General features: G+C 45.6%; 1 protein-coding gene across 21 annotated transcripts in view; it reads right to left on the reverse strand.

Moving 5' to 3' along the window:
* DPF3 (double PHD fingers 3) overlaps positions 1–22506 on the reverse strand; it is a 314102-nt gene that overhangs the window by 136770 nt on the left and 154826 nt on the right. For all 21 annotated transcript variants that reach the window (XR_014811148.1, XR_014811140.1, XR_014811143.1 and 18 more), the window contains one exon: positions 9314–9421. Coding sequence is in view for 9 of the 21 variants with exons in the window: in XM_021099467.2 (XP_020955126.1) it covers positions 9314–9421 (108 nt within the window). In the remaining 12 variants the exon portion in view is untranslated. The remainder of the gene's footprint in view (positions 1–9313; positions 9422–22506) is intronic.

Genomic DNA, 22506 nt, shown 5'->3' on the forward strand with positions numbered 1-22506 from the left:
CAGCCGGAGAAGGTCACATTGTCTGTTGGCTCACACCTGGACGGGGGCTCCAAGGGTCCCTTCCCCTTGCCTCCCCCCATCTCACCTACCCCACGGCACCCCCCGCCCCCCACCCCCACCCCCATCATCCCTGTGAGGAGCACACAGGAGAGGGGGAGGCGGGGGCAGAGGGAGCCAGCTGACAGGCTCATCAATCTCAGGCTACATGCTTGGCACATCAGCGTTCCTTAAGTTGTTCCCGGACGGGGAGGGTGCTGGAGGAGTCGGGGGACTGTCTGGAGGAGAAGAGAAATCACGCCGAACATCGGACAGCAAATGGTGGAAGGAGCCCGGAGACTATTAAAATGTGGGCCATGTACAAAAGCAGTAGGGAACTAATTAAGATGCAGGATTTTCAAAAGCTGGGGAAGTTGGCCGCAGCCTGCTCCCATCTGTAGAGTTCTGGCAGCTCAGAGCGACAGGGACAGCACCCTAGGCGGGCAAAGCGGGTCTCTCCACCACTGCCCAGCAGGTGGGACTCAGGCCTCTCTGCCTGGACCACCCCCTTGGGGGGACACCCCTCCCTGGGCCCCCATGACTTGCTTGTTGGCCAGCTATGGCACCCCCTGCTATACGGCACCCTAGCCTACCAGCCTTTCAGGGTTCCTGACCCACCGTTCTTGTTCCCCCAACAACACGTGGTGGGGCGGTGATTATCCTGGCTATTCATGCCCAGGCATTGCGAGGCTGCCAAAACAAAACAAAAAAAAAACCCAAGAGAAAGAACCAGGACCCTATTCGTGGCTGCCTTCCTCCCCATCACCCTAGGAATTTGGCAAGGGTGGCAAAGCGCCAAGCTGCTCCCCAAGTGTCCTGGAGCAGAAGGGATTTGCAAGGCCTCAGACACCCGCCGGAAGCCCTTCTGATCTCAGAACAGCAATATGAATGTGCGTGTTGAGTCCTGGAGCAACGTGGTACCAGTTCCAACAGGTTCCCCCATAGGCTTCTCTCCTTGGCTTCGCCACGGATATCCCGTGGGGAATTAATTTCCTAATTCAGCACCTCAGTTTCCCAACCTTAAAACAAAGGTAAAATCTGCCCTAGACTACAAGGACCAAAAGGTCTGAGGTTAGATGATGCTAAACTGATCTAAGCAGATCATCGGAGTATTCAATCCAAAAGGACAAAAGGAAAAATTTGATCCCAGCCGTTTTTCTTTCTTTCTTTTTTTTTTTTTTTCATTAAAAACAAAAACAAAACAAAAAACCGTGACTTAAAGTCTCCTTTTTTTGATCAGCTAGCTTTTGCCCAATGCCTGCCATGCTTGAGGGCCTTCTGGTTGATATGTACCATCCACCTTTCTCTCCTGCCAGCTCTGCTTCCCCTTCACACGGACAGAGCTCTAGTCTCAGGGAAGTGGCCCAGGGGAGGCCCTTCACTGGCACCGGGCCCCTGCCCGTGTCATCATGTTGCCTGAATTGCCATGGCTGTGCCGTGAAACACCTTGCGATTGCCTCTGCAGCCAAGCACAAGCTGCAGAGAACACTGAACTCCATTGTCAGTCAGCGGAGAGAAAAAACGTTGCGTGTGCTGTCCTTCAGACATCGAGGCAAGTAGGAGATTGCAGGATGTTTATTCCAGACTGACTGGAGGGATGATGTTAGGTGTGAGAAACACAGAGGTCCAGGGACATTGAGAAAGCTTTCAAATCCCAAAGAGCGCTCCCCAGCTCTCAGCCTCAGTCCCCGATACAGACACATTTTTATTTTCAGCAAGTAGTAAAGAAACAGAGGCAGGCTGGCATAGTCACAGTGAGGGAGATGGGATGAAGCCAGCAGGCCTGGGGAGTACTCCATCAGTGTATAATTTAGCTCAAGAACAAACGACTTCACAGCAGCCACCATCGCCCGCCCCCCCCCCACCCCCCATTCCCCACACTGCAATGTCACAGATGAGCTCTGTGCTATGTGCCGCTGAACCAGGAGTGGATGGTTCTGCAGCCCTGGCCTCAGACCTTCTCCAAGGTCCCTCGACATTCCTGAATGGACATCCCCTCCCCTTGCCCTGACCTGGTTTCCAGACAAAGCTCTCAGTTCTAAAGACCTAGGGTCAAGGACAACCTCAACCCATGTTTCACCCTGGCCTTTGTTGCTGAAAGCTGCCCACCATTGGCTGGACTCGGGCAGGGATATAAAGGAAGATGGGAGGGACAAACTGGGTTGTTGGCATGACCACCTGCTTGTGGCATCTCCTGATTGTGCTTGGAAAGGTCTGACATGGAAGGAAACTGAGACAACCCCACTCGTGGCCGGTGCCCCTGCCTCTCATAAATCAGGGGAATGCCTCTCTCTCCTCTGAGGACACGAGGGGGCCCAAGAGAGGCTCCAAAAGTCATAGACATAACCACGTTCCTAGAGCTTGTCAAGGGGAGCCCAGGAGAGCCAGCACCAGGAGGCTGGGAGGGAAGAGAGAAGAGAGGATGGGCATCCACAGGGACTGGGTGGTGCAGGGTTCCAAGTGTTGGCTGATTCATTCATTGGTTTCCTTTCAACATAAACTCAGTCTTCCAGTTTCCATAAATCTAAAAAGACTCATCCCAGGATGGACAAGTTGATTATCAATTTTCAACAAGTTTGCACAAAGATTATACATAATGTTGTGCAATTTGTTTTTTGTTTGTTTGTTTGTTTTCTTCTTTCCACTTATCAATATAGCTGGGGAGTTTCCTGGTGACCTAGTGGCTAGGGATCTGGCGTGGTCACCATTGTGGCTCAGGGTCACTGTTATGGCTCAGGTTCTATCCCTGGCCAGGGAACTTCCACATACCTAGGACACAGCCAAATAAAACCCAAAAAGCAAAAAACAGGAGTTCCCACTGTGGGGCAGCAGGTTAAAAACCCTACTAGTATCCATGAGGTTGTGGGTTCATTCCCAGGCCTCACTCAGTGGGTTAAGGAGCTGGTGTTGCCATGGCTGTGGTGTAGGCCCACAGCTGTAGCTCCTATTTGACCCCTAGCCTGGGAACTTCCATATGCCGTGGGTGTGGCCCTAAAAACAAAACAAAACAAAACACGCAATAGAGCTTGGATGTCTTTCCATTTTTTTTCTACTCAACCCTTTAAAGGACAAAATAGTATTCCATTTTAGGAACATACCGTGTGCTTAATTAATCCCGGACCCAATGGACTTCCTAGCTGTTTCCATTCTTTGTTTGTTGCTTGTTATTATTGTTACAAACAAGGCCACAACAATGGACACCTTTATACATTGTGAGTATGTATTTATTTATAGGATAAATTCTTAGCTGCAAAATATGTAGGTCAAAGGGCATACGATTTTTAAATACTGATAAGTATTATGCACTGACTTTCAAAAAGTTTACACCCAACTCCACCTCAGTGTGTAAAAGAAAGCAGACCCCTAGCCTCTCGCTTCATCTCTGTTTCCTTCAACTGCCCCTGTCTCCCTGGGGAGGTTGGCCTCATTCACCCAGTTGACTGCCCCCACCTACTAGGAATTTGCAGCAAATTCTCAGGGACTCTGGCCAGTGGCTTGACTCTGGCTTGCCAAGGGGACAGAAGGGGGCTGGGATCCAGCCTGTGCTCTCCTCACCCCCAGAAGGGGCATCATGTATTAGTGTCTGCCCAGAGGGGGCGCCCTCTTCCACTTTTACGCAAAGATGCCATAGAGTCTAGCTAAGGCCCTAGATGAAGGTCCTTTCTGGAAATGCTGGGTTGTTTGGAAAATTCAAAGGCAAAGGTGTGTCACCTCCAGGAAGAGAGTGGTACACTTCTCTGGTCATGCTGCTTTGTGTTCTCTAAATGGGCCCTAACCTCACAAGGCCCGAGCCTAAGGCTCCTTATCACTGACTCTTGGATACTTCCCTGGCATCTTTTTTTGTTTGTTTTTGTCTTTTTAGGGCTAGGGGTTGAATCGGAGCTGTAGCCACTGGCCTACACCACAGCCATAGCCATGCCAGATCCAAGTTACAGCTGTGACCTGCACCACAGCTCACAGCAAGGTCAGATCCTTTAACCCACTGAGCAAGGCCAAGGATGGAACCCACGTCCTCATGGATATTAGTCGGGTTCATTACTGCTGAGCCACAACAGGAACTCCTCCCCAGTCATCTCTATTCATAATCTACAGTCACAGGCTGGTGAGGTGGTACATCCTGAGAGCCAGACCCAGCCCGGGGATACAGACTCAGAACAGGATACAGAAATCGCAAACATATGGCGCAAGGCTTAGGGGGTTTTGTTTTGTTTTTAGTCAGCTTAGTAGTAGGTCTGATTACCTGGGGAGGGAACAAGTTCAGATGAGAAGGATCTTTGTCATTCAAAAAGGTGTTTATTCCAGCCCTGGACTGTTGACAGTTCCTCAGCCCCTAGAGGCTGGCTAGAGGAGCCAGCCTGCCTCGGGTGGGTTTGACTTGGCTGGGGTTTTTTGTCACCTTGGGATGTGGCTTCACCTCTGAGGATCCATCCTCAACCAAGATAGCGCTCATTCTTCCAGAGAGGGTCCTCTCACGGGACCCTCGCCATCTCCACGTTTGGGCCTTTTCCACCTGAGGCCTGGGACAGCCACCTTGGCCTCTGCTCCAAGCGTGAGGGCAGAGCCCAGGAAAACCTTTCAAATGATCCTATACAGACAGGGTGCTCCTGGGCACTTGGCTACAGCACACCACCAGCCCAGGGGTCCTCCTTTTCCCTCCCCTGCCACGTCATGGCAGACCCAAGGATGGGACAAGTCCGAAGCCAGCTGTGACCCCAGATGCTCCACATATAGCCACTGGGAGGCCAGACATCTGCCCGAAGTAGATGTCTGTAGATAGAAGGACCAGACACTGGTAACGTAACTTCTTGCCTCAGTCCCACCAACAGTGAGACGAGAGGTTCTCCGCTGACAATCTGAGCAGCACAGTAAATGCTTCTTGGCTTTGCCAGCAGTCTGACTTCTCTGACCTGGAAAATGAGCCTATAACACCTTTACCCTCTTCCTTCCCTGTTCAGATACTGGTGGTGACAGTTATGATGATGATGATGGTGGTTCAGTCAGAGTGCCCCATCCGCTGGTGGCAGTGATTGGTGGGACGGACATAAACCTAGTCCGCCAATCAGTCCTTTCAGGGACTTCTCTGCCATAAATATTGAAGGGGACCACCTTTCTGCTGAGTGCGGTGAGTGGTGAATGCTGAGTCTGGGCTGCTGGGGGCCACCTTGTTTGCCCCATAAGAAGAAAAGAGTGTTAGAGGTGGAAAAAGAGATGCAAAGCCCCCACTACAATGTTTGAGCCCCTGGATGCAGCTATACCTGAAGCCCAAATCAACTGGGGGATTCATTGTTACATGAATTAACTTCCTTTTTTTGCTTAGGCCGGTTTGATTTGACATTTATGACCAAAGAAATCAACTACATCTTGGGTATATTTTAATAATTAATATGTTAGTTTTCTAATCAGAAAATGAAGTTTTAAAGGGAAACAGTCTGTAAAAAGTTTAAGTTAGTATATCTGTCAGCAGCATGAGGAAGCAAAAGCATTGACCAGAGAAATCAAGCAACCTAGATTCTTTGCCTGTTCCCATAGGAATTGCTGTGTAATTTTGAGCAAGTCTCCCAAACTATCTGGACCTCAATAAAACAAGGAATTGGAGTTAATGATAGCTGAGGTATTTTACAGTGCTAAATGTCTTTGATTCTATAAAAGACAATCAGTTAGTGTGATATAAAGTGTTCTTACTAAAGACTTTTCATATAAATGCTAAGAATAAAGATTTTAGGGAGTTCCCATCGTGGCTCAGCAGTTAACGAATCTGACTGGCATCCATGAAGATTCAGGTTCGATCCCTGGCCTTGCTCAGTGGGTTAAGGATCCAGCGTTTCCATGGGCTGTGGTGTAGGTCACAGATGTGGCTCAGATCCTCCATTGCTGTGGCTGTGACATAGGCCGGCAGCTACAGCTCCAATTCGGCTCCTAGCCTGGGAACCTTCATGTGTTGCAAGTGCAGCCCTAAAAAGCAAAAATAATAATAATAATAATAAAGATTTTTAAAAAGAATGACTAACAATTTTAAATTAGTGTCAAAATTTATAATAAAATTTCTTAACAAGTTACATATGAACTCTCCTAATATACATGTAAAATATTCATTGCATCCCTGGTTAAATTGGAAAAATTTGCAGCAAAAATTGGGTATAGCCTGGTTAAATAAGTTATGGTGCATTTGTATGATGGAATATTGTATAATTGTGAAAAAGCAATGAGGAAACTATATATTGACACGGCCAATGCCTGTGGCGCCTTTTTAGTAAAAGGGCAAAATGCAAGGGGGTTGTCCTGTGTACAAAGAGGAGGGGAAGGTCATACAGCTGTAAATCAAACTCTCTCTTGAAGAATCCCCCAAAATTGTTACCACTGATACCTCTTTGGAGACTGGGTCTTATTTTTCATTCTACAATATATCCTTTTATATCTTTGGAATGGCAAAACATGTGACTGTATTACCTGTACTACCTGCTCAATTCGTTTTAAATTTTTAATTAAAAGGGTAAGAAAGGACAAATACTATCACATTTGAGCCTCATGAGGAACTGCAGGGCTGGCTAGGAATCTCAGGTACCACTATGCGATTTACAGACGGGGAGATAAACCCAAGGGGTTCACATACTTCTTCACAGAGACACATCCAAACAGAGACAGACACCCAAATAGCACCATCACTCAAGTCCACAGAGCCAATGGGCATGTGTCGCCTTCTCGCTATAGCACCAGTGCAAAGCTCTGAATGGGGTAGAATTAAATTGGTCCGGTTAAGGATCAAACCAGGGATTACCTCATCACTTATCCAAGCCACGTCCAAGAGACCAGGGCCAGCGCATCTGGAACGAGAAAGGAGGGAGCCCACACCTCCAAAATAAATTGTTTATAATGACAACTGTTTATGTTTAATAAAGAAACATAGATGCATAGATGGAGTGGAGTCATGCCATACTGACTTGTGGTCTGGCCACCTGTAACTTTTCAAAACCAGGGTTTCTCAAACTTCAACAAGGGTTCTGGAGAGGAAGTCCTAGGGATTTGATCAAATACAGATTGTAACTCAGCAGGTCTGGGGTGAGGCCCAAGATTCTGCATCTCTACCAAGCTCCCAGGTAACGCCTGTTCTGCTGGTCAAGACCACACCTGGAATGTAATTCTAGAACCACGCTGGCTAATACAGTCACCACCGGTGTTCGTGGCAATCGAACACATGAAATGTGGCTGGTGTTAAAAGCATAAGATACACACTGGAATTAAAAAACAATGCCAAAATAAATAAAAGCTTGTTCTTAATTTTTAGATTTGATTATATGCTGAAATGATAATATTATCGATAGGTTAAATAGAAGCCATCGCTAAAATTAATTTCACCTGTTTCTTTCTCTTTTTTTGTCTTTTTAGGGCTGCACCCACAGCACATGGAGGTACCCAGGCTAGGGGTTGAATCAGAATTGCAGCCGCTGACTTCGGCCACCGGCCCCAGCCCCAGCCCCAGCCCCAGCCACAGCAACGCAGGATCTGAGCCGCATCTGCAACCTACACCACAGCCCACGGCAACGCCAGATCCTTAACCCACTGAGCGAGGCCAGGGATTGAACCCGTGTCCTCGTGGATACTAGTCAGATTTGTTTCTGCTGAGCCACAACAGGAACTCCTCTTTTTCCTTTTTTTAATGTGGCTCCTAGAAAATGTGAAATGACACATGTGGCTTATAATCCCGTTCCAGGAGACTTGGCTCTCCCACACCTGCATCTCAGGGAGTGTGGGACAACCTGGGTCATCACCCTGGAGTGTCTGCAAGGGTCTGTACATTGTGCAAGACTATTTGAGAACTTGAGTGGAGCACCCACCCCTGACAAATAAAACTTCCCACAAGTGAAATCTGGGTGAAAGTGAACAACTGAAGCCTGCTTAACAATGGAACTGTGAGGAAGCATCCCAAACAAGAGTAAGCAGAGATTTTGCAGAGAAAACGCAGCCAAAGGAAGCCAGTGTGGAAAGGCAGGCGGGAGGTAACGTTGCCAAGCAGCCAGCCTTGCCAGGTCTGCGTTGTCTGGTGACAGTGGAAGGGGCGCATGTTGCTCTGCCTTTGCTTCACTTAACAGCGCTGTTGCCACCACTCTGAGTCACATCCCAGCTCTGGCATCCCCCAAACCACAGGTGCCCTTAAAACTAAGGACTTAGGGTAATCACTTGGCTTTGCTGCATCCCACAAAGTCTGAAGACAGCCACCTAGTCAGAAGTGTAATAACAGATCAGCAGTCAAGACAATGGACTTCCCATTGTGGCTCAGTGGTTACTAAATCTGACTAGCATCCACAAGGACGTGGGTCAGATCCCTGGCCTTGCTCAGTGGGTCGAGGATCTGGCGTTGCAGTGAGCTGTGATGTAGGTGACAGATTCAGCTCGGATCCTGTGTTGCTGTGACTGTGGCATAGGCTGGCAGCTACAGCTCCAATTCAACCCCTAACCTGGGAACCTCCATATACTACATGTTCGACTCAAAAAAAAAAAGGAAAACTAACCAATTCCTTCCACGTGGCCACGAAGCAATCAATATCACCTAGAGGCAAATTTTGAACTCAAACTTTCATTTCCATGTCCCAGATGGTCCTATTTTTTTTATTTCATTTTTTTTAAGGGCCATACCTGCAGCTTATGGAAGTTCCCAGGCTAGGGGCTGGATGTGAGCTGCAGCTGCCGGCCTATGCCACAGCCACAGCAATATCGGATCCTTAAGCCACTGAGTGAGGCTGGGGATCAAATCCGCATCCTCATAGATACTAGTCAGGGTCGCTTCCACTGAGCCACAACAGGAACTCCCGGGGTCCTATTTTTAATGACTGGCCCTTCTTGTGTGAGATGGGCTAGAAGTTCACTCCCATTGAAGGTGGGAGAGGGTACCCGGTGTACTGTTCTCCTTAGAAACATACAGTCTGGGATGAGATTTCTTTACTTGAAGTCACAGGAAGTATCACCCGGCCCAAAAGAGCTGCAGCTCCTTCGGCTCTGCTGGGAAAGTCATTCATCCTGGGCCTGTTCCCACCCGGTGCCTGCTGGGGCGGCAAGAGAAAGACAAAAGGAAGGGGAAGGCCAAAGCCACCCAGAGGAGGAGAAGCTTGGGGGGCCAGGGGACATGTGGATCTGTTTATTCCTGACACCACCATGTGGGCACCTCACTCTCCTGGAAAACTCAGCGCTACTGACAAAGCAGCAAAGCAGCCTTGTCCTCGGCCTGCCCAGCACGTCCCGCCTCTCCCTTCGCAGGCCCAGCCAAGCTCCACGGGGCACTGACCAGGTTTTATTTCCAGCAGCCGCAGCTTCGGATCCTCAGGCGGGTGCAATCGTCTCTTCTTACGCCAGCAGCGGGCAGGGTATGTGTACAGCTGGCCAGGGGCGAGGCCTGTGGACAGAGACAGTGTAAAGGTTAAAGGCTCCAAGCTGGAAGGGGCCTTGGACACCACCCTGTCTAACCTTCTCGTTCCCAGTGAGGGGAAAGTGAAGCCCAGAGGGATGAAGTGGCTTGTCAAGGTCACGCAGCTGGTAGGTGCTAGAGCCCAGGCAGAATCTAGGTCATCTGACCCCAGGACCCTTGCTGTCTGCTCTGCCCTGCTGTCTCAGTGAGCACATGCCCAAACGAGCCATCACTGTTACCCAAACCAGTGCTGCTCTCCCAGCCTGGGAAGACGATCAGAAGGCCCTCCAAACCACAAGGGGACTTTTCCAGATTTAACCTCATCGCAATGTTTCCAAGGCCATGCATATCCAGCTACTGCCCATCAACTGCCCGTTCAAAGTGGAGCAGCAGAAGTCATTCTGTCTACATATGGACAGCCTGGGTTGGGAAACATTTCAAGGAAAGAGGATCCAAGAGCCAGATCTCCTATGCACTGGCTTTTTCCACACCGAGAGCAGCTGGAAGCTCACTGAAGCCAAAGGGAGCCATGTATAACTTCCATCAGCATGTAAACCTGCTCCTGTGCCCAGGCTCCATGCCTGCACAGCCAGCACACCTGTACATCCCTGCCTACCTGCCTGGGCCTCACAAAAAGAAATGGGCTGAAGTCCAGTGGCTGGGCTTATGTATCACTGTTTCCCAACAAGAATCTCCACTTAGGAGTTCCTGTTGTGGCTAAGAGGGCTAAGAACCCCACTAGTATCCATGAGGATGTGGGTTCAATCCCTAGCCTCACTCAGTGGGATAAAGGATCTGGCGTTGCCTCAAGCTGCAGTGTAGGCTACAGATGTGGCTAGGATCTGGCGTGGCTTGACTATGGCTGTGGAATAGGCCAGCAGTGGCAGCTCCCATTTGATCCCTAGCCCAGGAACTTCCATATGCATATGCCATATGCCCCTCAAAAAAAAAATCTCCACTTAGATTTGCCCTTTGACACCAAATTTCCACACCTACATCATCTGTCATGCCGAGCACCCCATGAGAAGACTTCTTGCTCATCAGACAAGATTCTTGTGGCTCCTGTGACACACAATCTGGCAGTCAAAGGCTCTGGAGCAGCAGTGACACCCCCCCCCCCAACATACACACACTAGACCATGGTCTGTTCCCAGAGAAAAGGGCAGGGGGTGGAGGCTGAGGGGAGAGGAAGAGGGCTAAAGATGAGTTCAGGCCATTTGCAGACTTAAATGCTCAGGGAGGACAGAGACTCTGTCCTGTTCATGTCAGAATCCCCAGAAACAGAACTGTGGCTGACACAGAGAAGAATCAAACTAAACACTTGCTGAATGAATGAGTGAGTGAATGAGTGAATAAATGGATGAATGAGTATGTTCCAGTCCACTTTCATGGCAGTTACAACCCAGTCTTCTGTAGATAAACAGGGCACATAATAACTTTGATACAGGCAGCATCCCACGAGGGGGGCACTTCCAAGACCTAGGACCATGGGTGGAAAACATCAGGACCCTATTTTCATCTGCTGTCTTCCATCTGGGGGCCTTTAAAAGTCAAGAGAATAAACTGGCTTCATTTTTGCATTTTTCAGAGAAAAATCTACAAAAGTTTCATGGCTATACATTCATTCATTCATTTTTCATTCCTACGTGTCACCTCTACCCATGTATGGGTTTGGGTCCAAAGCAGAGGCAACTATTCCAGCATTATAGGAAACAAAATTTTCAAAATCTTTTTATGTACTAAGTTTCATTTTTAATCACACAGCTGCTCCCACAGGTTGCTAGGCTGTGAACAAGCTGTCTCTCCCCCCTTTGATTCTTAGAAACCATTAAGGGTGATGGAGGCTCCAGGCTCCAGAAAACTCTCTGATATTATAAGCCAGGGCTCATCATGTCCTAGAGTCATTCTCATACCTGACTTTGTTGTTAACCGCAAGATCTTCTACACAGTAGGAAGATCCTGAAGCTCTGACCAGACTTGTGGCTGATTTATAGAAAACTAAAGGAATCCAAAAAAAGCAGCATGGTCTCCTTCCTAAATGTGGTTCAGTATTGACCTCTGTTCGAGGGCGGGCATCACTAGGAATAGTTTGATGTTTCTGGTGTTGTTCACTCCAAGGCCATGTCATCTCTCACCCTATAATTCTTGAAAGGTTACACTGAGTTGGACTCCCTTCCAGATGTTTTGGCTACTTCTGGGGCTGTGTTCCCAGGATCTCAGAGAAGGCCAAGTTCAAGGACTAGGCTACTGCTCCATATTCCAGAGCTGGTCCTATAATTCCTACCCATCTTGGGTTAGCAGTTCCTAATCCAGGCTGAAGCTAAAAGTCACCTAGAGAAATTAACACCAATGTCCCAGATCCATGTCAGACACACCCAGTTTGAAAGTAGGTGGGTGGGGGAATTGAACTTTATTTTAAGAACATTGTAGATTGTTACAAAATCTGACAAAGAATCTCTGGATGTCTAAATATCATCTAGTTACTGCCTGGATGTTCTCTCTGATGTAGCAAGACTAGTCTAATGGTTTTTCCAGTAGGTCCCCAGGGGTCCCTGTATTTTTCCCAAGGTATTGCTATTAATTGCCTGCTTACTGGGTGGTCATCCCCACTGGTTTTATATGATCCAGGATGACAGGAACTTCATCCATCTCAAGTATCCCCAGTGCTTAGCACAGTGCCCAGCAGGCACTAGAAGAAATACTTATCAAAAGCATTCAACCAGAACTGAACAAGCCTCAGAAATGCAGGGACTAGAGTTCCCATTGTGGCTCAGTGGTAACAAACCCAAATAGTATCCATGCAGATTCGGTTTCAATCCCTGGGCCTGTTCAGTGGGTTAAAGATCCAGCATTGCTGTGAGCTGTGGTGTAGGGCAAAGACGAGGCTTGAATCTGGCATTGCTGTGGCTGTGGCATAGGCCAGCGGCTGCAGCTCCAATTAAAACCCTGCTTGGGAGCTTCCATATGTCATGGGAGTGGCCCTAAAAAGACAAAAAAAAAAAAAAGAAGAATAGAAAGAAAGGGGGGAGAGGGAGGGAAGAAGGAAGGACAGAAGGAAAGAAAGAAAGAAAGAAAGAAATCCAGGGACTGAATGAACATTGGCCCCTGCTGTTTCTGGCTCCAGGAGATGCCTCCACCAGCATCCAAACCACCCAAGAAGGACTCCTCAAACTGGCACAGAGTCCACCCCACACACCCCTGATGGAAGTGTCTGCCTTAGGCTCCTTCTTTCCCCACAGGCTGCTTCATGGTATCTCCAACCTGACCAAAAGCAAGTGAGTGAGAAGGAACTGGTCCAGACCAGCACACACCAAAGGTCTAAGTGACAAGAGGTAGAAATGATAATTTGTCCAGGTCCCCTGCCCTTCCCGAGACTGCACTTGTTGGTCATCTGCCTCAGGCCACTCAGTGTGTAGCTGCAGGCCCCTTCCCCTGGGAGAGTTCATTTCAGTAAGGAGTTTGAATTCTAAAGGAAGGGACTGTCTCTACTTCATTCTTTAACTTTCTCTGGTGGATTGGAGAAGCTCCACGGTGTACAAGAAGAACGCAAGTCCTCAGACCGCTATGCCCTGTCACTTTGGAAATCTCATCACACCTTTCTGAGCCTGTCTCCTGACCTATAAGATAAAGGCATTAATAATACCTACCTTCCAAGCACTTCCGTGGGGATTAGGTTATATTCAAGAAGCAACTCTTTTTTTTTTTTGGTCTTTTTAGAGCCACATCTGCAGCATATGCAAATTCCCAGGCTAGGGATCAAATCGGAGCTGCTGCTGCTGGCCTACACCACAGCCACAGCAATGCAGGATCCGAGTCACGTCTGTGACCTACACCACAGTTCATGGCAACACTGGATCCGTAACCCACTGAGTGAGGCCAGGGATCAAACCCACATCCTCACAGATATTTGTCAGATTCATTACTGCTGAGCCACACCGGGAACTCCAAAAAGAAGCTCTTTATAACCCCGAAGCTTTGTGCAAATGTCAGTTACTAATTATCATGAGTTAGCTGACTTAGACGAGCCTGGACTCTCTACCCACGTGGCATGACAAGGCCCCCACCAGGCATGACGAGGCCGCCTTTGCTCGTTTAGCCACAAGGGTGAAAACCGGCCTCCCTTTGATGTCTGCTTCAACTCGTATCAACAAGCAAATGGCCCCAAGAACTCTCTCGGGCCTCGCACCCGTTTCCTTGCCCTCCTCCCTGGGCTGACAGGCACCACTGGTGCCTTTATAGGGCTGCTGCCACATTCGGCCCTGGAGTTCCACTTACAGAGGGATGAGCAGAGCCCCGTGAGAGTTATGTTGTTTATCTCATTAGAACAGGAGGCACATAACTCAAAGCCCATGTGTGGTGGAGGGAGGAGGGAGGAGGGGGACGAGGGAGGAGGGGGCTGGGGGCCCAGCCGCAGCCAGAAAATTAACCTGAAGGAGTGAGCCAAGGGCAGGGTGGAGAGGAGATATGGAGGAAGGAACAGGGAGGCAGGAGACACAAGGGAGCACCAGTCCTCCCAGTAACCGAGGCCACAGCAACCCCTCCATTCACACACCCCACTGAGCAAACTGCTCTGCTATCGCTTTGAGCTGCCACTCCAGGTACACTCATGTGCAAGCACAGGCATGACAGCCACACACGCACAAGCACACATCCACACAGGAGCTCACACTCTGGCTGGGGGGAGAACAGCTCCATAGGAAAATCCAGCAAGATGAGTTTGATGCCTGTGCAGTCAGCAGACACCAGACAAAGTGCTTGTTACATGCATGGCCCACGTTCAGCAGGTGGGTGCTGACTGTTAGGGGGCATCTCTGACAGACACAGTAGGAGCCACTAGAATTCAGAAGATGAAATGAGATGGGAACAGATGTGAAAAGAAGAATCAGGGTGGCTTCCTCGTCCCCCCGCGACCAGAGCTGAGCAAGGGCTGACTGCAGCAGCTGGGAGAGGTGGTCCCGTGGCTGCCACGATCCCTCCCTACCATAGAAAGCTCATGACTTCACAGGACAGACTGTCCCACTGTTGGCCAAGTCTTTTTGTGATCAAGAGTTTCGCTTTGCCCTTATTTTGAATCAAATTCCGATTAGATTTTTCCTGTTGCGTACTTATGCCAATCTGTCCACCTTCTGTCCCAAGAGTGGACAGGTGTCAGTTGCATCCCAACCATCCATCCCATCCACCACTTGGATTTGAAGGAGAGCTAACTGAGAAGATGAAGAACTGGATGGAAACGGGAGTTAGAGGAAGAGGCAGTGACGACACCTGCTCGTGAGCCTGGGATTTTCATCAAGACAGGGCATACAGTAGTCATTGAAAGGGGCAGATGGCTTCCTTCCAGGCCAATCCTACTGAACCAGAATATCAGAGATTCACCAAGGCAGGTGTAGTTTGAAAATCCCCCACACGAGGAACTTTGCACTGCATCAAATCTTCCTCGTATTTATTTCCCCAGGATGAAGCACATAATAGGTACTCCGTTAACGTGTGTGGCTGAAAATGCCAATTTGGACCAACTCTACAGAACTGGAGGGATGAATGATAAGCCCTGGGTAGAGACTGAGGGGCAGGGAAGATGTATTTCACAAGCACTTACAGCCATGTCATTTTCTGCCCTCCCCTCATGGCCTATTTAAGAGCGTCCCTAATCTCATGGACCACCGCTTCAGGGAGGCATTCCTGAACCATCCCGGGCTATCCCACTGCCTTTTCTCTTTCTTGAAAGACTGGAGTCCTGGGCACTCGGCACCACACATCAGCACTCCGTGCGGCTCTCCATCTGACTCACCGACCAGCCCCTTCCTGCCTCCCCTCCCATCCTTCTCTGTGAGCTTCCATCTAAGATTCAACTTCAGTATCCCATGTGCCAGGACTGCCCTGGAAAGGTAGACCTCAAATTCAGAAGGCCTCCTGCCTCTTCCAGCCCAGAGGTTCCCAAGCCCCTCACTGTCCTATCAACTCAAAAGCTGACCCAGTGACAGCAGCTAACATTTACTGAGCTCTTAATCTGTCCTAGGCTAGCACCTCACGCTCGCTCTTAACTCATTGTGACAACAAGCCTATGAGACATTTAAAGGATGAGAATAGTGAGGCTAACAGTGATTGAGTAACTGGTGCAGAGTCATAGAGCCCATAAGGGTAGCTTAGTGCCCAGGCTACACTCAAAACCTCTCCAATGAGCCACCTCACCGCTGGTCCACATGTAGCAGGCTTGAAACACAGAGTGCTGGGAGCTCCCTATGTGCCTCAGTGGTAACAAACCTGACTAGTATTCATGAGCACGTGGGTTCGATCCCTGGCCTCACTCAGTGGGTTAAGGATCCAGTGTTGCTGTGAGCTGTGGTGTGGGTTGCAGATGCGGCTCGGATCTGGCATTGCTGTGGCTGTGGCGCGGGCTGGCGGCTACAGCTCCGATTGGACCCTTAGCCTGGGAACCTCTATATGCCACGGGTGCAGCCCTAAAAAGACAAAAGAAAAGCAAAGACACACAGAGTCCTGCCCATGAGGAAGCAGCTCCCCACACACCAAAGCTCTCAGGAAAAGAACCCCTTGGTCCACTCACCCACTCCTATCAAGCTGCTTCTTGTGAAATTTATTCTTCCTTTCCTACCATGTCACGGACTAAAATTGCTCCTAGAGAAATGCATTCTGGTAATATAAAAATATTGTAGTAAGGCATATAAAATGTATGGAGAATTAGATACTCGCCAGGACATGCTTTCTAAATTTGCCAGAAGAAGAATTTTTTTCAGTGAAAACATTATAATGTGGGGGTTGGGGGAGCTCAGAAGTTATTGGATCTGACTTTTACCTGATACAAGAATTCCCTCTCCAATATTCCTGACTAGAGTCTCCACCTTGGCCTCCGTTTCAATAATTCTAGTCCTTACCCTTCCATGAAGCAGTCTATGGTGCTGTTGTTAGAAACACACCCAGCAATCTCATCCACCACTAGTGAGAATGCAAAATGGTGCAACCCTATGAAGGAGAATTTGGCATATCTAGCAAAACTGCATATGGATTTGTATTTTGACAGAGAAATTCTACTTCTAGGAATCTATATCACAGATTCACATGCGAAAACACAAAAATATGCAGTCATTATAGTATTTTCAATACTGGAAAAAGATTAGAAATAATCCCATGTCCGTCTATAGGGACCTGGTTGAATAAACAATAGTATATCCATACAATGGACTATAATGAATCTGCTGATAGAGAGACAGGGAAGTATACACTGCAATGGGATGAGTGAAAAAAGCAAGCTGGAGAACAGTGTGCATAATACACTATCATTTCTTTAACAAATAGGGATATACACACATATTTATACACATACAAACACACATACATACATAAGGTGAGTGTGTGAGTTTGCATAAGGTCTTTTTTTTTTTAATGGAAAGATACACCAAAAACAAAGTTTTAAAAAAGTTATCTACAGAGCAAACAAAAAAAAAAATAATAGTAACAAGAAGAAATGAAAGATGTCTGTAGAAAAAGGAAAGGACCAAGGTAAAAGAATAGAGACAGAATAGAGCTAGACTCTCTCTGAATATACCATGCTTCGTAGATTTGCCTTTAGAACCATGTCAATATTCTATATAATTACAAAATTAAAATATAACAGCAAGCACCTGGAAAGGGCCAGACATAGCTTTCCACCTGAGACCAAGAGAGAAGAAAATGAAACAAAAGTTTTCAAGACACCAGACAGGAGGCAATGAAGGACAGTAACCCTCAAGACACTGGAAATGAATAATAAGATGAGCGCTATGACTGCCCGAGTTTACTTCCGTGAGAGAGTTTCCAGAGGGCAGCCCAGGGACAGGGAACATGGGTAGAACCCAGATGACTTTCAGAGTCTAAGCTGAAGAGAAAGAGCTGAGCGTCTGGGAAGACCAAGGTGACTAGAATTCAAGGAACAGAAGAGTAAACAGAAGAGAGCTGCACAGAGGAAGAATTGTGGAGATCCACAAAGGGTCTCCTTCAAGTTTTCAGCTCAGTACTGATCAGTGCAAGCTTGTGAGGAAACTACTCCATGCCGAGGAAAGAGCCACTTGGAAAGAACAGAGCTGTGAAGAAAAAAATAAAAACTTCAAGAAAGGAGTTCTCTTATGGTGAAGTGGATTAAGGTTCTGGTGGTGTCCCTACAGCAGCTTTGGTCACTGCTGTGGCACAGGTTCGATCTGTCCTGGGAACTTCCACATGCCACCAGCACAGAAAAAAAAAACCAGAGGTGCACCTGGTGTGGACAAGGGGCTGGGAAGAGTCTGTTCCCACCAGCAAGTTGGGAAAGCCTCCTGGGTAGGGTACAGAGAATGGTCTTGCCTCACCAATGGGAATAATTAGCCCTAAATTAACCACTGCTCCAGTTCCACTTAACAAATCTTAAAATCAAGATAAGAAAAGATCAAGCTGTTTCTAGGTAACTTTACTGTGTCCCCAAAGTTTCAGAAATCTATAGGAATAAAAAATACACACAGTTACCAGCAAGGTAAAATCTACTATGTTGGGCATCCGATCCAAAATTAAAAGGCAGGTAAAGGATTTCCCACTGTGGCTCAGCAATAATGAACCCAATGAGTAACCATGAGGATGTGGGTTCGATCCCTGGCCTTGATCAGTGGGTTAAGGATCTGGCGTTGCCATGTGCTGTGGTGTAGGTGGCAGACACAGCTCGGATCTGGCGTTGCTGTAGCTGTGGCGTAGACCAGCAGCTGCAGCTCCGATTCGACCCCTAGGCTAGGACCCTCCATGTACCACAGGTACAGCCCTAAAAAGACCAAAAAAAAAAAAAAAAAAGGCAGGTAAAGAAGCTAGAAAATATGACCTACAATGAGAGGGGGGAAAAATCAATTGAAACCAACCTAGAATTGACACTGATATTAGAACTAGCAGCAAGGGAGTTCCCATCATGGCTCAGTGGAAATCAATCTGACTAGCATCCATAAGGACGTAGATTCGATCCCTGGCCTAGCTCAGTGGGTTAAGGATCCAGTGTTGCCATGAGCTGTGGTATAGCTCGCAAACGTCGCTCGGATCTGGCGTTGCTGTGGCTGTGGCGTAGGCTGGCGGCTACAGCTCCAATTAGACCCCTAGCCTGGGAACCTCTGTATGCCGCAGGTGCGGCCCTCAAAACACAAAAGACCAAAAAAAGACCAGCACAGTGGGGCAAGTTCAAACAGCCTAATATATGTGTAATAGGAGTCCCTAAAGGGAAGAGAATGAAGAAAAAAATATTTGTAGAAAGAAGGGCTGGAAATTTTCAAAATTTAAAGAGAACTATAAACCTGTAGATTCAACATAACTAAGCACAGGAAACATGGAAAAAACTATAGCAAGGTGCATCCTAATCAAAACTGCTCAAAAGCAGTGATAAAGAGGAAATATTAAAAACAGCCAGAGAAAGGAGCCATGTTGCAAATAGAAGAATAAAGATAAGGATGACCACTCATCAGAAACAACGCAATTAATTTTAAAAGATCTACTTTTAACATAAAGACTCAAATAGGTTAAAAGAATGGAAAAAGATAACACCAAATTAACACTAATCAAAAGAGAGCTGGAATGGCTATATTAGTATCAGATCAATATTACAGAATAAAGAATAATTTTAAAAGGTCATTACATAAGGACAAAGAGATCAATTTATCAAGAGAAAATAACAATCCTAATCATTTATGCTCTCTGCTCCAGACCATCAAAATATATGAAGCAAAAACTAAAAGAACTATAAGAAGAAATAGTCCAACTCACCATTATAGTCAGAAATTTCAATTCCCTCTCTTGCTAATTTATAGAAAAGAGAAAAATTGGTAAGAATGTATATTTGAGCAATACTATCAACAATTTGACTTAAATGATACTTATAGGACATTCCAACCACTAACAGGAAAATATACATTCTTTTCCAGGCCAAAGAGAACATTTATCCAAGAAAGACCATATTCTAGGCCATAAAACTAGTCTCAGCAAATTTAAAAGACCCAAATCATGCAGAATATTCTCTGACCATATGGAATTAAATTAGAAATAAATAACAGGCGTATCTCTGGAAAATCTCCCAAATGTTTGGAAACTAAATAATCCATGGGCAAAAAAGAAATAAAATGGGAAATTAGAAAATATTTCAACTGAATAAAAGTGAAAACGATATCAAAATTTATGAAATAAGGCTAAAGCAGTATCCACATTTAGGAAGAACTTATATTAGAAAAGAAGAAAGACTGCAAATCACTGCCTTCAGTCAATACTTTAAAGAAGCAGCAGAAGAGCAAATTAAATCTGAAGTAAATAGAAGAAAGGAAAGTTAAAGATCAGAACAGAAACCACAAACTATAAAATAAAAAATAATTGAGAAAATCAGTTATACCAAAAGCTACTTCTTTTAAGAAATCAATAAACCTCTAATCAGACTGATCAAATGAAAAAGAAAATTCAAATTACCAATATAAGGGATAAGAGATGATATACCACTACAGATTCTACAGATATTAAAAGGATAATAAACAACAGTATGAAGAAAATTTTATGCAATTTTGACAAATTAGATGAAATGGACATATTCCTTGTAAGTTACAAACTACAGAGCCTCTCTTAAGATGAACTAGATAGCCTGAAGAGCCCTATATCTACGAAGGAAATTAAATTTATAGTTAAAAACATTCCCACAAGGAAACCATCAGACCCAGATGGATTCACTGGTGAATGCTACAAACCACTTCAGGAAGAAATATCAATTCTACATAAAACTCTTCCAGAAAACTGAAAAGAGGGAATACTTCCCAACTTATTAAATGAGGCCAACCTCATCCAGATACCCAAACCAGACACAGACAAAAAAAGAAAAGAATAGACCAATATCTCTCATAAACATAGATGCAAAAGCTCTGATTCACTAGCAAAGTGGAAGTTCCCATTGTAACTTAACAGGTTAAGAATTTGATATAGTGTCTGTGAGGATGCAAATTCAATCCCTGGCCTTGCTCAGTGGGTTAAGGATCCAGCACTGCCCCAAGCTGCAGTGTAGGTGGCAGATGCAACTCAGATGTGGCATTACTGTGGCTGTAGCACAGACCAGCAGTTGCAGCTCTGATTCAACCCCTAGCCTGGGAACTTCCATATGCCGTGGGTGCCGCCATAAAAAGAAAAGGACAAAAAAAAACTTTGGCAAAGTGAATCTAACATATATAAAAAGGATAATATATAATGACAAAGTGGGGTTTATCCTAGGAATGCAGTTAGCACAACATTCAAAAACCAATCAATGTTAACTCATCCTATTAACAAACTACAAAAGCAAAATCACATAATAATCTCAATGGATTTAGCAAAATCAGCCAATAAAATCCAACATCTAATCATGATTTAAAACTTTCAAACTAGAAGCAGGAGCATCCTCAGCTGATAGAGAGCATCTACCAAAAACCTACAGCTAACGTCATACTTAATAATGAAAGGGTGGGCTTTCACCTTAAGATCAGGAACAACATAAAAATGTCCATTCTTACAATGTTTACTTAATATTATACTGGACATTTCATCCTGTGCAATAGACAAGTGAAATAAGTAAAACTTACCCATGTTGAAAATCTTTCTTTATTCACTAACATCAACTACGTAAAAAAGGCTGTGGAATCTATAGAAAGCTACTAGAACTAATAAATGAGTATAGCAAGGTTGTAGGATACAAGTGAATACACAAAATCAACCATAAGAGAACAAAGAAAAACCAGAAAAAGTAAATACACAAAAATAATTGTATTTCTGCATGCCAGCAAAGAAAAATAATAAATTTAAATACTTAAAAAAAAAGAGAGAGAGAGAGAGCTCCCATGGTGGCACAGCAGAAACGAATCCGACTAGGAACCATGAGGTTTCGGGTTTGATCCCTGGCCTTGCTCAATGGGTTAAGGATCTGGAGTTGCCGTGAACGGTAGTGGAGGTCACAGACACAGTACAGATCTGGCGTTGCTGTGGCTGTGGCATAGGCTGGCAGCTGTAGCTCCGATTAGACCCCTGGCCTGGGAACCTCCACATGCCATGGGTGTGGCCCTAAAAAGCAAAATAAATAAATAAATATCTAAAAGCCATTTACAATGCTATCAAAAATATTAAGTGGAGATAATTCTGACAAAAATGTGAAAGACCGGTACACTGAAAACTAAAACTTATTGCTAAGAAAAATTAAAATAGATAATAATAAAAGGGGAGATATATAATATTCATGGGTTAAAAGACTCAATATTCAGAACTGTCAGTTTTCCCCAACTTGATCTATAGACTCTACACAATCTCAGTCAAAATCCCAGAAGATTTTTTTGTAGAAATTGACAAATTGATTATAAAATTCACATGGATGTGCAAAGGACCTAGAATAGCCAAAATAACTTTGAAAAAGAAGGACAAACTTGGAGAGGTCTTGAATCTAGAACATATAAAGAATATCAATTTTTATTAATAAAGAACCAACAAACAATCAAATTTTAAAATGGTCCAAAGAATTGAACATTTTATCAAAGAATAACATGGATGGAAATAAACACATGTAAAGATGCTCAACATTATTAACTCGGAAAATGCAAAGTAAAAAAACAATGAGGTACCACCATATAATAATTAGAATGGTTAAAATTTTAAAAAACTGACCATACAAAGTGTTAGTGAGAATATAGAGGAACTGGAATTCTTGGGTGTTGCTGGAGTGGATATAAAATGATACAACCACTTTGAAAAACAGCCTGGCAGTTTCTTAAGACGTTAAATATATACCTTCTTGATGGTATAGCCGTTACACTCCTAGGTACTTTGCCTAGGAGAAATGAAAGAATATATCCATACAATGATTTATACACAAACATTCATTGCAAAAACTGGAAACGACTCCAAACGTCCACCAACAGATGAATGGATAAAGTGTGATACATCCATACAATGAAATACTACTCAGCATAAATATAAGTGAGTCACCAATATACGCTAGAACACGGGTGATCTCAAAATAATTATGGCTGAATAAAAGAAGCCAGGACCCCATCCCACCAGCCACCAAAAAAAGAGTACATATTATATTG

This window comes from Sus scrofa, chromosome 7 (assembly GCF_054392235.1).
Source record: "Sus scrofa isolate SSC_HxYL_T2T_F1_AM1 chromosome 7, Sscrofa_HxYL_maternal_Yorkshire_Landrace_v2.0, whole genome shotgun sequence".
In the NCBI taxonomy this organism is placed as follows: Eukaryota; Metazoa; Chordata; class Mammalia; order Artiodactyla; family Suidae; genus Sus; species Sus scrofa.